Source organism: Notolepis coatsorum (assembly GCF_963971535.1).
Source record: "Notolepis coatsorum genome assembly, chromosome: 1".
Lineage (NCBI taxonomy): Eukaryota > Metazoa > Chordata > Actinopteri > Aulopiformes > Paralepididae > Notolepis > Notolepis coatsorum.
This window is the reverse complement of record NC_140165.1, coordinates 78,205,809-78,221,019: the sequence shown is the minus strand read 5'-3', so window position 1 is coordinate 78,221,019 and position 15,211 is coordinate 78,205,809. Positions and strand designations below refer to the sequence as shown.

Here is a 15,211-nt window from a genome sequence, read left to right as displayed (position 1 = left end):
GTGACCTCTATTTTTACTTCTTTTTACATGCTACTTTATTTTATTTCATACTTATCTTGTCTAGCACAGTCTCTGGAGTGTAACAGTAAGAAGCATTTTGTATAAAAGTATTCTGTACTTCTGTATGACAACTATTAAAGAAACTTGAACATTGTACTATTTGTATTTTTTTACTTTTATATTGTATTTGTATTTATATTTTATATAGTATCTAAAGTATATCTATATATATACATGTAATAATAATAATCCTAACATATAATAATAATAATAATAATAATAATAATAATAATAATAATAATAATAATAATAATAATAATAATAATAATAATAATAATAATAATAATAATAATAATAATAATCCTAACATGTAATAATAATAATAATAATCCTAACATATAAAATAGGGTTCTAGCATCGTGGACTTCTAACCACAGACAAACACAACAGTAAAGACATCTTGGGCTGACGGAGTAATACTTTATTAATTACTAGTTAGCTTATTTATCAACAAAAACTAAATACATATACATACTTATAAACATACAAATATACTGGTATAAACATACTTGGCACTCTTTTATTCAAATGGTGAAAAGATAAAGGCTAAAATTGGAGGAAATTGCCCCTTGTCAAAACCCAACTCTCAAAGCAAGTGGAGTGGCTACAATTACAACATGTTCATAGATGTTCTAATTTAAATACAATACAATGATGAATGCACATTCTATTTAAATCTGATATAATGTACAAAGATCACACCTGGCATCACTTGATTTAGAAAGACAGAGGTGTAGAATCAGTTGTAAAATAAAGCCATGATCTTACAAGACAGACTATTTCTTCAAGTTAAATAAGGAACACAAAAATATAAATCTAGACTTAATTTAGATTAATTATGATATACACAATGTGATATTATAATACATTTGTCTTTTTTTTTTGTCTTGTTACACCTTTCCAAACAAAAGATGTAATACTAAACCCTAGTTTATCCCTGGTCCAAAACCTAAACAGTCCTCTTCTCCTTTACAAATATGTTTACTACAGATCTAATTGATTTGGAACGAGTCTTTCTCTCTGATCTCTCTCCATTCTTGTTTCTGTATTAGCTGTGGGTCCCGATTCTGGTTCTGGTCCAGATTGAAAAGCATGTGAAAAAAATGTCTTTCCATTCCCTTGGCTGCGGAAAACTAAAAATAAATGACAAAAATATATATTTTTCACCTGCATTTTAGGATAGGAGGCTGTGGAAAGGTTGTTGCTATACTGCGTCATATGTGTATGAATGTGTGGAATGTGACCGGTTAGGAACTAAAACACCACTCAAACTTCATGAAATGCCCCTGAAATTGGGATTAGAAGTGCAAAAAAAGGTTAGGTTGGCATTGTAATGCATATTTATATCTTTATGGACAGAATACGGTGTGTGTGTGTGTGTGTGTGTGTGTGTGTGTGTGTGTGTGTGTGTGTGTGTGTGTGCGTGCGTGCGTGTGTGTGTGATTCATATTGGGATGTAACCTCTTTCTATCCGATAATCAGTAGTCTGAATATTGGATTATCATTTCTATAAGCCATTTTCTTATGCTGATGTACGTTACCATGGCAGTAATTGAAACTTTGAAGCATTCAGGCTTCAGCAGCTCTACTTATACCGTATATATTGGAATGCTGACTGACTGTCTATATATTTGAAAAGGAGACAGTGTTTATACTTCATATTGGAATGCTGACTGTCTATATATTTGAAAAGGAGACAGTGTTTATACTTCATATTGGAATGCTGACTGTCTATATATTTGAAAAGGAGATAGTGTTTAATATACTTCATATTGGAATGCTGACTCTATATCTCTGAAAATGAGACTGTTTATACTTCATATTGGAATGCTGACTCTATATCTCTGAAAATGAGACTGTTTATACTTCATATTGGAATGCTGACTCTATATCTCTGAAAATTAGATATATATAGTTTTCTTTCACTCAAAATCCCATCCGCTGCCATTTTGTAGTGGTCCTTGGAATTAATCCACGGTGTCCTATAGAGGTTAGAGAGGCAGGGTTGTGATCAGAAGATCGCTGGTTCGATCCCAGACCATCAGGGAAATCTGAGTGGGGGGGAAATGGTGAGACCTGCCCCTGACACAACTGACAGTGTTGTGCCTTTGAGCAAGGCACTTAACAAACTGCTCCAGTGGAGGAGCTGCTCAGTGGTCAACAGTGTCTAAAACTGTGGTTGTACTGAGCTCCCAGGTGTGACTGTGTGGAACTCTGTGATTGAGCATCCATGCTCTGCAAATGTTCGCTGGATAAATAAAGGTTAGAAAAAACTATTGGGAAAGGTGAACTCAACCCATATTTCATATTGTAATGCCTCCTTTCTATTTCCAGTTCGGTTTGAAGACCTTGCTTCATGGAATGCAGCCTCTATACTCCCTAAGGAAAGGGAACGGTGCAAATACTTTGTATATTAGAACCCAGCCTCTCTATCTCCAACCTGGCTTGATCACCTTGGCTGAGTCCTTGGACTGAGAGGACTTGTCTGAGAAACTGCCACTGTCGTTCCTCCTGTGGCCTCTAGGGGGAGTCAGGGAGTCATGAAGGGGGGAGCGGGGGGACACCCTGATACTCTGGGACCTCCTCAGTGGGGAGCCTTGACTTGGAGGAGTCAGCGTAGAGGGGGAGGAGGTAAGGACCCCGGGTTTGGAGGAGGTGCTGGTGCCTCTCAGGGAGCCTGTTCGGATGAAAGGGGAGGCATGAGGGGAGGAGGCGTGAGGGGAGGAGGCGTGAGGGGAGGAGGCGTGAGGGGAGGAGGCCTGAGGAGAGGAGGCCTGAGGAGAGGAGGCGTGAGGGGAGGAGGCATGAGGGAAGGTTCTGGAGGAGTCAGGCCCACCGTGAAGAAGAGGAGGAGGAGGACCGAGGGTGGTGTTTGTCCGTCTGAAAGAGGAAGAGGCCGTGTTTCTGAGGAAACTTGGAAGTATTGACGTAGGGGTCGCGACCTTGTGGGAGGGGGTTGCAGGGGCACTGACACTCCCTCCTCCTCCTCCTCCTCCTCCTCCCATCCCAGCCTGGGCGGCGAGTGCTCGGAGTGTGGACCGACAGATCTTCTCCTCCGGTGGAGGTGGGGGTTTGGGTTTTGGCGCAGGCTTGCACATGGACGGATTCCTCTGAAAAAGCTGGACCTGCCCGGCGGCACTTTGAACACCTATGCCCTTGGGGTCTTTAGATTCATCGGGGTCCTGTTGGTGGATACTAGAGCGCAGAGAAGAGGGGGAAGTCGAATGCTTCTCTCCCCGTCGCAGAGAGGTGTTGGAGACGGTCAGATGAGCGGTCTGGTGGTTCCCCGGGGGGTTCTCCAAATGTTTACCCAGGGATGAGGCACCTCGGCTGGGCTTGGTGATGGGAACCACCCTCCTCATTCCCTGGTTCTCAGAGCTTGTTAAGGTTCGGACAGGCCGGGGCTTAGGGGTTGTGGAGGAGTTGAGAGCTGAGATTTTGGTGCTGAGGTGGCGAGGTTTAGAAAGGGAGGTCTTGATAGAAGGTTTGTAGTTGTCTGATTCTAGCTTTTCAATGGTGGATGAATATGCCTCTTGTGTTTCATTGGCAGAGGCGTCGGGCTCTCTCGTGTCATTGGCAGAGGCGTCGGGCTCTCTCGTGTCATTGGCAGAGGCGTCGGGCTCTCTCGTTTCATTGGCAGAGGTGTCAGGCTCTCTCGCGGAGGTCTCTGTCAATGTAATTTTATCGGTTGAAGGCTTGGGAGTGGTCTCCAATCCTCTCCTCTCGTGGGTGGAGTTATCGGTCTCTCTCTCTTCATCGGTCCACTGTTCGCGCTCAGAGGCATCGGCGGTGAGAGCAGGCGGTTCATTGGCTGAGGCAGATGCAGCCACTGGTAGCTGATTGGTGGAAGAGGCAGCGGGTACTGACTCATCACAGAAAACAGGCAAAGGTTGGTCGGTGGGCACTGGCACCGGCCACTTATTGACTGGCTGAGTTTCTGAAAGAGTATGATTGGCTGAGATACAGGAAACATCCATGGCGCTGGTGCCTGGACTCCCCTCGGGGTTTGTCTGAAGGTGTGCGTGTGTGTGAGCTGGTTCAGGGTGCATAAGAGTGTGTGTAACCTTATCGTCCATGTGTGTATCTTCCTCCTCCTCCTCCTCCTCCTTACACACAGTGGTCACGTACCACACAGTCACCTTTCCTTCATCATCATCATCATCATCATCACCCTCGACCTCTCCATCCCTACGTTCAGGTAACCTCTCGTCCCTCTCTCCCTCCCTCCGTTCAGGTAACCTCTCATCCCTCTCTCCCTCCCTCCGTTCAGGTAACCCCTCATCCCTCTCTCCCTCCCTCCGTTCAGGTAACCTCTCATCCCTCTCTCCCTCCCTCCGTTCAGGTAACCCCTCATCCCTCTCTCCCTCCCTCCGTTCAGGTAACCTCTCATCCCTCTCTCCCTCCCTCCGTTCAGGTAACCTCTCATCCCTCTCTCCCTCCCTCCATTCAGGTAACCTCTCATCCCTCTCTCCCTCCCTCCATGATGGACAGGTGTCAGAACAGTGAGTCCCCGACACGCCCCCCTCAGATAACTCGGTATTCCCGTTTCGGGAATGCCGGTTAGAATCCGTCAGCTGGGATTTGGGAATTTCCGTCTCGTCCAAATCTGCGATTGCAACGTTATCGCCGCGGAGGTGGCAATTATCGTCGGATTCGTCGCGGCGGGGACCCGTGACTCGGCCGCCGTTGTCGTCGTCGTTGCCACGGTTACGGCGGTCGATAGGGGGGGCGGCGTTCCGGAAGGCTTGCAACTCAGGGACCAGCGTGCGTTTCTCCACAGTCACCGACATGGAGGCGGGACCGCCCTCCTGTCCGTCAAGCCTCTCACGCCTCCTGTCCACAGACACTGTCTGAGCGCTGGAGAAGTCATCACTGTTCCGGCTTCTGGTCACAGTCTGGTGAGGTTTGTCTCGGTGTAGGCCGGGTTGTGATGATCCGCGGTGTGCGCGCGACCCGTCCCGATGTCCGCGGTCAGGGTTGGAGGTAGGTTTGGATGTGGCGATCTCGTCGGCCCGCGTGATGTTGTGGTTAAGGTCCGTGTTTCCGTTTCTGTGGTCTGCTCTGTGTGTCGGACTCCTGGAGGCTCCGGGGGGAGAGGGGGTCTGCGCTGCCGCCGTCTCCCCCGGCGGAGGCTGCCGGTTCGGGGGCGAGGGGGACAGGGACGCTGCTGCCGTCCACGGAGCGCGTGGCGCAGGGCTCGGCACCCTGCCGGCTGTCTCTTTATTAGGGTCAAGGGTCGGGACCCCCAAGACCACGCTCAGTTCACGCTCCGTCGCGCCGTAAAACGAACCGGATGGCGAGTTTCTGGAGCGTCGCAGACTTCCGGAACGCCCCAGAGGACTCTGGGAGTTGGAGTTGTTGAGCGGCGATCGGGGGCCATTCAGCAGTTCCATCAGAAGCCCCGCCTCGTCGTGCCGTGATAGGGCAGCTTCCACATCCGTCTCGCTGCTGCAGCGCATTCCAAAGGCTCCTCCCACCTATGAAAAGAAGGGTAGAAAATGATATCGTCACATACAGGAAATTCATCATTTATGGGCTTTCATACCTCCTAGGGCCTCCTATATATATACACTGTATTGCACATTGCATTCTACACACTGCAAAAATTTGCACATTGCTCATTGCACATCACAAGTGAAAAAAGTAGTAGAACGCGCTCGCCTCACCTGACTTGACACTGGGTGCTGTAACCTCTGATACTATACATAAAAAATAGGGAAACAAGTCCAGGCACGCAGTCCAGGTTTTTCAAATTTATTGGCAGCCTGTTGCACATTGCACATCACATCACACAACATTTTTGGAACTGTACATAGCCATTTTGCCAACTGCCCTTTTGTTATTAAAATTGCATATAGTATCTACATCCTGATCTGCAATGCACACTTTTTTAGAACTGTATATAGTCATCTTTATTTTAGTCATCTTATTTTATTCTATGCAAAATTTATTGTATTGCACTGCACACTTTTTAGAACTGTATATAGTAATCTTTATTTTAGTCATCTTATTTTATTCTATGCTAAAATTATTGTATTTTTATTATTGGAAGCTGCTATAGTCGAGGGACCACAATAAATAGATGTTCACTCTTTTTGCTCTAAAGTACTGAAATTACATCACGCGTAGGAGTGTTATGAGAATTAGAGCATGCCTAGGGGTGGTTGTTAGGGCCGAGGCGCAGCCGAGGGTCGTTAGACCCCCCTAGGCATGCTCTAATTCTCATAACACACGACTACAAGTCAAAGGCTTTTATACAATTGGCGCATTCATCCAACCTTATTGCTATACAATAAACACACATTAATTGAAGATTTATTGACAAAACCATCCGCAGAAAAAGTAGTTCCAAAAAAAAATAAAAATAGAGAAGTTGCCTCCGTGTGTAGAAGCAGCTCGGAGGTGCGCTGTTTCAAGGCATGCCATCTAAGAATGAAGTGAGCGTGTGTTATTGGAATGATTGATTGATTGAACATTTTATTAATGTCCGCCTTGTTTCGAACTGGTTATGCTTTGGCCCTCTTTCGAAGTCGGTTATGCTTAGAGTTTGAAATCAGGGCTGGTGGTCTATCGCCCTGCTCTAAAGATAAACTCTAAGCATAACCGACTTCGAAAGAGGGCCAAAGCATAACCAGTTCGAAACAACAAGGCTTCAAAGCATGGCATCTAACAGTGAAGTGAGCGTGTGTTACTGGATTGATTGATTGATTAAAAATTTTATTAACAGTGAAATGAGAGTGTCCTTTTGACGAATGGCATCTAACAACACACTTCGCGCGATTTATATTTTGTTTAACAATGAGTCATGACCAACCAATTACATAATCCAACATTGTGTAAGCAACTAACACATTCTACGTTTCATTCCTAAAACCACGAATGGCGGAGTGATTGTAATTCGGTTGTGGGTGGGTTCTGGGATCACAAGCGTGTGTTATGATAAATAACAACGTCTAACTTGACTGTTTCAGCCAATCAGAATTGAGAAATTTGCATTCCATTGTATAAGTGACAATAAAGTATGAATATACTGTATATATTATTTATGTGTGTGTGTGTGTGTGTGTGTGTGTGTGTGTGCATGTGTGTGTGTGTGTGTGTGTGTGTGTGCACGCGCGCGTGTGTGTCTCTCACCTCCTCTCCTCCTGCCCAGGAGTGTCTCTTCTGCTCCTCCAACTCTCGTAACCGACGGCGATGAGTCACCTCCTTCACCTCCCTCTCCATGTTCTCCTTCAGAGAGAGAGAGAGAGAGAGAGAGAGAGAGAGAGAGAGGAGAGAGAGAGAAAGAGAGAGAGGGGAGAGAGAAATGGAGAAGGAGAGAGAGAAAGGGATAGAGAGGTGACAAAGAGAGAGAGGGAGGTGGCGATTGAGCCAGAAAGAGGGGGGAGAGAAAGAGAGAGATAGAGATAGAGATAGAGAGAGAGAGAGAGAGAAAGAGAGAGAGAGAGAGAGAGAGAGAGAGAGAGAAGAGAGAGATAGTGAGAGATTGAGAGTGAGAAGAGATAGAGAGAAAGAGGAGGAATATGATGACTGTGTAACTAGGAGGATATGAGAAAGGACACATTTCAATTGCCTTGAGCACATTGACAATAAAGTAATCTTCTTCTTCTTCTTCTTCTTCTTCTTCTTCTTCTTCTTCTTCTTCTTCTTCTTCTTCTTCTTCTTCTTCTTCTTCTTCTTCTTCTTCTTCTTCTTCTTCTTCTTCTTCTTCTTCTTCTTCTTCTTCTTCTTCTTCTTCTTCTATTTCAACATTTGACCACTAGGTGGCAGCAGGAGCCCATATTCTGAATGACAGCCCAAGCTTGTGGTCAGTGTTTGCTGTCATGTCACGTGCAGCCAGGCGGTTAGAAGACCAATCCACTGTGATTCTCCTGTTCAACACTCAACTGCCAGGTTTAGGAAATCATTTTGACAGCGGTTCAAAGCTGCACAGTGTAATTCTGAGAGGGGAAAATTAGTTTGTGTGTGTGTGTTTGTATGTAAGATAAGATGATCCTTTATTGATCCCCTTGCAGAAATTCGGGTGTCAAAGCAGCATGGGGGGGGGGGGGGGGAATACAGGGTGGGGGATGCATAGCTTCACAGTCCTATACAGTCCAGTATCTATATACACTATAGATACACTTAAGGTATAGATACAAATACAATATAATAATAATATAAAAAGTACAAACACAAGATAGTCCAGTGATGAGAGTCCAGTGATACTAGTCTCTAGTGCAAAATACAAGATAGTCGGTACGGTGATGCGAGTCTCTAGTTCTCAAGTCCCGAGTTCTGACGGTGATAGTTCTGGCAGCAGATCCGGCCGCCCAAGCCCTTTGTTGTAGAGTTTCAAGTTCAAGTTTCTTTAATAGTTGTCATACAGAAGTACAGAATACTTTCATACAAAATGCTTCTTACTGTTACGCTAGACAAGATAGTATCAAATAACATAGTATAGCATGTAATTTAGAAGTAGAAAATGAGGTCACAGTGTTCAGTATAGACATATGTACAATGTTCGATGCAGAATAGACGTAACTGAGTTACCATATAATATACAATACTATGCAGTGTACTAATGTACAGTACTATATAGTGCAAAGCAGAAATGGGATGAGGTACAATTTAGGTACAATTTACAGTAAGGTGTACGAGTTGTAGTGCAATCCTTCATCAATAAATATAAAGTGTGGGGAGTGGGTGCTACAGTGTGTTTGTTTAAAGTGGGTGTGTGCTATAGAGTGTGTGGAGTGGGTGCTACAGTGTGTTTGTTTAAAGTGAGTGTGTGCGTGTGGATGTGTGTGCTATGTGCGTTTGATGGTTGTTGTTGTGTAGTGTTCATTGTTCGTTTAGCAGCCTGATGGCCTGGGGATAGAAGCTTCTTCTGAGGCTGCGGTTACACCTTTCGTATCATCTTCGTATTGTTTTCATATGCGTATCGCCGCGTATCGCCGCGACGTCGTGCGCCTCGAGTCACACTTTCGTTTTTTTTTCGTTTTTGTCACCCGAGCACACTGATGTAGTACACTGCCAAAGCAGTAGGTGGCAGTAGGTGGCAAACATGAAGGCAATTTCAACCAATCAGAACGAATGTGCCAATAAACTTCGTGGAAGCTCCAGCAAAGAAAATGTCAATAAGGCAGGCGCCTATGCCGCGCCACCATCTTGCCTATTTACTCAATGCAGCAATTATTTTTCAGCAAAGCCTAATAAAAGTGCAATAAACAAAACGGATACATTCACTGTGTGTTCTGCCTGTCATTTGTTGATGAAACAAAACTAACATCAACACAAGTGACCACCAAGAGCGGATAGTTTAGTCTAAAAAACGATCGGTAGCATTGTTAGCTGCATGCTAACGTCAATGGAGTATGCCATTATAACAATATAGCATTGTGGCTAGAAGCTAACGTTAGCTCACGCTACTTAGCCAGCACCAAAACTGATGATATCGCGAGCTATCAGTAGTTAGATAACATTAGAGACAACGCTGTGTGTATTAAACAAAGGTGAATAGATGACTGGGCCATTTTGTTTAATGCGTGTTAAGTTGAAAGAGGAGCTCTAGGAACCTAGGATGGCTTAGAGTAGACGACAGAGTACAGCAACTTGCAATGGGCCTGGTCTACAAGATACACTATACGACCGGGGTGCCCATGTACATGTCAAAATACTTCCCAAAGGTCAGTGAATACCACAACCACTACACCAGAGGAAGCTCAACAAATCATGTTAAACCCAGATTCGGCTCAAACAAGGGACTAAACACGTTTCGCAATTATGCCACAACAATGTGGAACGCCCTACCCAAAGCTGTAAAGGAATGTGAATCCCTGCCCACATTCAAAACCGCCCTTAAAGAGCACCTACGGGAGGCTGCAATTCGAAACTGGCCACCGTAAATGCCCAAAACCCCCACCACCTCCTAATAGACAGTCTCCTCCCCACCGCATGTATATATTCCCTCCCCGCCGTATGTATATTCCCCTCCCACCCACCCACCCCCTCCTAATGTACAGTCCCCTCCCCATCATATGTATATACTCTGTCAGGATCTAGGGGTAACAGTACTGTATATTTGAATACCGCCTATGTCACAAATGTATCAGTACTAAATACCTATATGTCCCTATGCCATAAATGTCATGTATGTTATGTATGTCATAAATGTCTATATGAATTGAAAATGGGGGACCCTGATGGAAACAAGACAAACGTCTTTCTCAGGTCTGCATCCCCTTAACAATTGTATGTACTGAGCCGTACTGTATTGTACCCATTCTGCAATCTGTTAAATAAAGTTTTCATTCATTCATTCACTCTGAGCTAACAGGGTCTGAATCCTGATAGCTCACGTTAGCCAGCTGCTCATGCAATCGGTAATGCTAGCAGAATGAATGGATGTAAACTTTATTTAACATATTGCATATGGGTACAATACAATACGGCTCAATACAAACAATTGTTAAGGGAATGCAGACTGTTGTAGCTTGGACTGGGGTCCTTATAACAATAACTTGACAACACATGGTAGCTGAAGCTATTTGGGACACAGAGCTATGTCCCAAACACACACACACTGTTGTCACCGGAAGGGCACGCAGATGGTATCTACTGCGCATGGGCGTTTTCGCAACAACGGCTAGCGTGCTGACTACACGCTGTTGTCGATTCGTTTTTTTTGCGTATCTCCAAACGCAAACACAATTTTGCGTTTCAGCCGTATCCACAAAAAAACGCCAAAAAACGCATTTCTGTGTAGATAGGACATCAAACGTCGTCAAAAACGTATAAAAAAACGCCAGGAATACACTAGTCTAACCATAGCCTGAGTCTTTCTGTGCTCGCCTTGAGACTCCGGTATCGCTTGCCTGACCGCAGCAGTTCAAAGAGGCAGTTGTTCGGGTGACTGGAGTCTTTAATGATTCTCTTAGCCTTGCCCTTGCAACGCTTGTTGTAGATGTTCTGGAGGGTGGGGAGCCCCCCTCCAATTGTGCGTTCGGCTGAACGTGTCACTCTTTGTAGTCTGCTTCGGTCTTGTGCAGTGCTATTCCCAAACCAGGAGGTGATGTTGCCAGTCAAGATGCTCTCTATTGTACATGAGTAGAAGTTCTTAAGGATCTTCTGACTGACTTGGAACTTCCTTAGGCGCCTGAGGAAGTAGAGGCGTTGTCGTGCCTTCTTCACAACACTGTCAATGTGTGTGGTCCATGTCAAGTCCTCGGATATGTAGGCTCCGAGGTACTTAAAGCTGTTGACTCTCTCAACCGGTGCCCCGTCGATGCTGAGGGGGCTGATGGCTGCCGGTATGATGATGACCACCGACTGCTTCGGATCCACCACAAGTGTGAAGCTTAGACAACTAGTTCTGATTAACAGACTAAAAGATTTTCAGTTTGAAATTGGTTGAAAAGGAGTTACATCAGAGTGAGGTGGAATGCAGCCTAACATCCATAACAACGCTTTGTTGGAACTTGTTGGGATATTACCACGCGTCCTCGCCTAAGCTGCGGTCATGAAGACACCTCACAACAACGCCATTGTCTGCACTTAGGCATGGTTTGAACAGGCAGAGGCGCAAGCATGATTTTAAGATTTGTATCAATCCCCCCCCCACCCCCAAAATCCAATGTTCCAAGTCATGTTCCAACCCTCCCCATTCACTTTTTGTCTCACCTGACCTAACCCCCCCCCTTCCCCTCACGGACCCCCCCCCCCTGTCCCATCCTGGAGACAAGACGTCTCACACCTTCAGCCCCCCCCCCCCCCATCCTCCCCCTCCCAACCCTTTTCTCGACTATAAAGACTGACGTCTCACTGAACTATGGAGCTCTCCTGGCGACACATCAGCCCGGTGTCTCCCTTGAGTCATCCATCTATAACTCTGATAATAAACCTGTGTTTAACCAAGTCTATATTTTCACTGTCTACCTTCATTGATCGGGTTAATTCCTCCCACACACAGCCAACTTGGCACAGACAGGTTCATGTTGAGCCACGAAACACAAACCCACACTTTCTTTCCCCCCAAGCCACAACCAAACTGCCAACATACCTACACCCGCACCTGAACCAGAATGAAAACATAGCCCCTAGTGTCTGTACCTTCACGGCAGTGTTGAACTTGATGCAGAAGTCGTGGAAGATGTTGAAACAGTCATCCAGCCTGAACCACTCTCTGTCCTCACAGAAGAAGTCAACCAGAGAGCTGGCCTCACGACCGAGGTCCTGCCTGCTGGCCCGCACTGAGCACAGAGAGGAGGTGGCACTCTGGAGAGAGAGAGAGAGAGAGAGCGAGAGACAGACAGACAGACAGACAGACAGACAGACAGACAGACAGACAGACAGACAGACAGACAGACAGACAGACAGACAGACAGACAGACAGACAGACAGACAGACAGACAGACAGACAGACAGACAGACAGACAGACAGAGAGAGAGAGAGAGAGAGAGAGAGAGAGAGAGAGAGAGAGAGAGAGAGAGAGAGAGAGAGAGAGAGAGAGAGAGAGAGAGAGAGAGAGAGAGAGACAGTGGAGGAATATGAGGACTGTTCATCTATTTCAACATTTGACCAGGAGGAAGGAGGCTGAAGAGAGAGAGAGTAAATAAAGATGGAGTTGGAGAGAGAGAGAGATACAGATAGATAGATAGATATGTAGACACCTGAATATGTCTAACAATAATTCAATGTGTCTAACTCTAATTCCTTGTACTCTACTGTGTTCATGATAACGTTGTGTAATTCGCTGACCCGTCTTGATTCTCCATATCCTAATATTGACATTTAGTAGTGGGACATGGCGCTGGACTGTCGCCAGGGGGAGCTGGTGCGATGTTGGGCTGGCAAAGGACAGGTGAGGAAGACACTGACATGAAGGAGGAGCTAGATACACGGGACGCTCTCTTCTTCCAATTCCAGTGAAGCAAGCAGACGTGTGGACTAAGAGCTCCTGCCACGGGGTGGGATAGTAACGTTGTATGCGAAAGTTTAGCTTCCCAGTATAGTGCTTAGGGTACGTTTGAACCAAGAAGAAGATGTTCTACTGCCGGACTGTGCTGTGGATATTCCACGCGCTGCGTTTAGGAATGTATAGGCGAAAGACTAGGGGGTCGCACTGACCAAAGCTTAGCTTCAAGTATAGGCCTGTTAGCCCAGTCATGGCCGTAGCCAGCTATGAGGTCACCGAGGTCTGGACCTCGGTAACTATTTGTAACTATAGATGACTGAGAGGGGGCTGGTACATGACTGAGAGGGGGCTGGTATACATGACTGAGAGGGGGCTGGTAAATGACTGAGAGGGGGCTGGTATACAGGACTGAGAGGGGGCTGGTATACATGACTGAGAGGAGGCTGGTACATGACTGAGAGGGGGCTGGCTGGTACATGACTGAGAGGGGCCTGGTACATGACTGAGAGGGGGCTGGTACCATGTATTGTGCATCATTGTAGGTCAAACCATTAAAAAGGAGTACACTGGTGAGTACACTGGTCCACTTGTCCATGGCACTTACTACCCAGCTTTGTAGTGGTTTGGGGGAATAGTACAGTAGGTACGCATATTTAAGGGGACCGCAAGGATGGTGTACTGGTGGGTGGTGTCCGACCGATTATGGTGGGCCGGTCTGGGCCGAAAAAATAAATGGACCTCCCTAATTTCTAAACCCTGGCTACGGCCCTGAGCCCAGTTAGCTCACGCGTCGCTCCACCGTCTCCCAGCCCCGCAGCGGACACCGCAGCAGACGTCGCTGGACCGCACCCGCCTCCAGCATTCTCCTAGCCGACCGCCAGTCCAGCTATTCGCCTGCCTAACGTCAGCCCAGCCAGCCCCCTTGCTATCACAGGTGACAACCACGGGACGGTTCGACGGCCATCTCGCGTCACAGACATTCGTTGCAGGAGCAGGCCAGCACTCGGTTGGTACACTCACACCAGGTACTGTTAGCGCTCCAAGCGCTCTGGAACATTATCGGCGAACATTCTCCTTTTCGAGAGCATGCCCTCTAAGGGCGAAGAGAATAAATACATTGAACTGGCACGTGCACCAGTGACTAGGGGTGCCCCAACGTTTGTTGTTTTAGGTAATGCCGGCTTAGATAGGCTTTTTGTTTCAACTGTGGGCCCACTTACTTTTCTGGTTACATGTGTTGTGTGATCGAGTTGTGTAAACAGCACTTATGCACCTTAATGATTGTTCCAATTCCATAGCTCACAGAGCTTGCCTCCTACCTCCCTCCGTACTGTTCAATGAAAAGAGTATTAACCCATACGGGGACTTGTTGATTAATGTGAATCGCGAAATCCAAGTGTCATGCATAGTGCGTTGTGGTAAACCTGCATGTCATATTTCCAGTAAAGGGAGAGGCGGACAATTGGAATCACTGCGTGCGTGTGGATTACTGAGGATTACTGTCTAACCCCTGTTCGGTGAATATTAACGGTGCATTATTGTTTAACCCCTTTTATCCACTGCCTATGTTTAATTGGGGCAGGTGTTCTGTACAGGTCTCCACCCGTCAACAAGGAAAGGTACTGCTTTGGGGAGAAATTATATCATTTACCATTACTGCCACCGGGGGTGAGAGGGTGTGGGACGTATTAGGGGAAGTGTGGGTGTTTGGGGGATTACTACAGTCGCCCTGGAGGGCAAGAAGGACCAGCGTATAACCCCTAGGTTAGTAAATCCTAGGCCCCATCCGCTCCCTCTGCTAAATCCCAATTCTAATACCCCTACACTACAGTCAGGGACTCAGCCGGACCCAGATCTGCTGTGCTCCCACTACCTGGTGACAGTTCATATCCACTCTCATAAAGTAGGGATAATCCACCCTTCTACAAATAGATAGATAGAATAGATAGATAGATAGATAGATAGATAGATAGATAGATAGATAGATAGATAGATAGATAGATAGATAGATAGATAGATAGATAGATAGATAGATAGATAGATAGATAGATAGATAGATAGATAGATAGATAGATAGATAGCAAGCAAGCAAGCAAGCAAGCAAGCAAGCAAGCACACACAAGTTAGATGGCTCACCATAAAGTCGTAAGGTATTTGGTGCTTGAATGAGATAGGATATATAATAGAACCCAAAATATATATACACTGAGTATTTATATGTATATATATATTTAGAGAAAGAGGGACAGACATAC

The 15,211-nt window shown here is 45.9% G+C and overlaps 1 protein-coding gene across 1 annotated transcript in view; it reads right to left on the bottom strand.

The window, feature by feature from the left end:
- Positions 1-472: 472 nt before the first annotated feature.
- LOC311238593 (uncharacterized protein) overlaps positions 473-15,211 on the bottom strand; it is a 181,883-nt gene continuing 167,144 nt past the window's right edge. The window contains exons 12-14 of the mRNA XM_084326713.1: positions 12,151-12,315; positions 7,195-7,290; positions 473-5,537 (exon numbers count right to left, since the gene is read on the bottom strand). Of these exons, the coding sequence (XP_084182839.1) occupies positions 2,490-5,537; positions 7,195-7,290; positions 12,151-12,315 (3,309 nt within the window). The 3' untranslated portion in view covers positions 473-2,489. The remainder of the gene's footprint in view (positions 5,538-7,194; positions 7,291-12,150; positions 12,316-15,211) is intronic.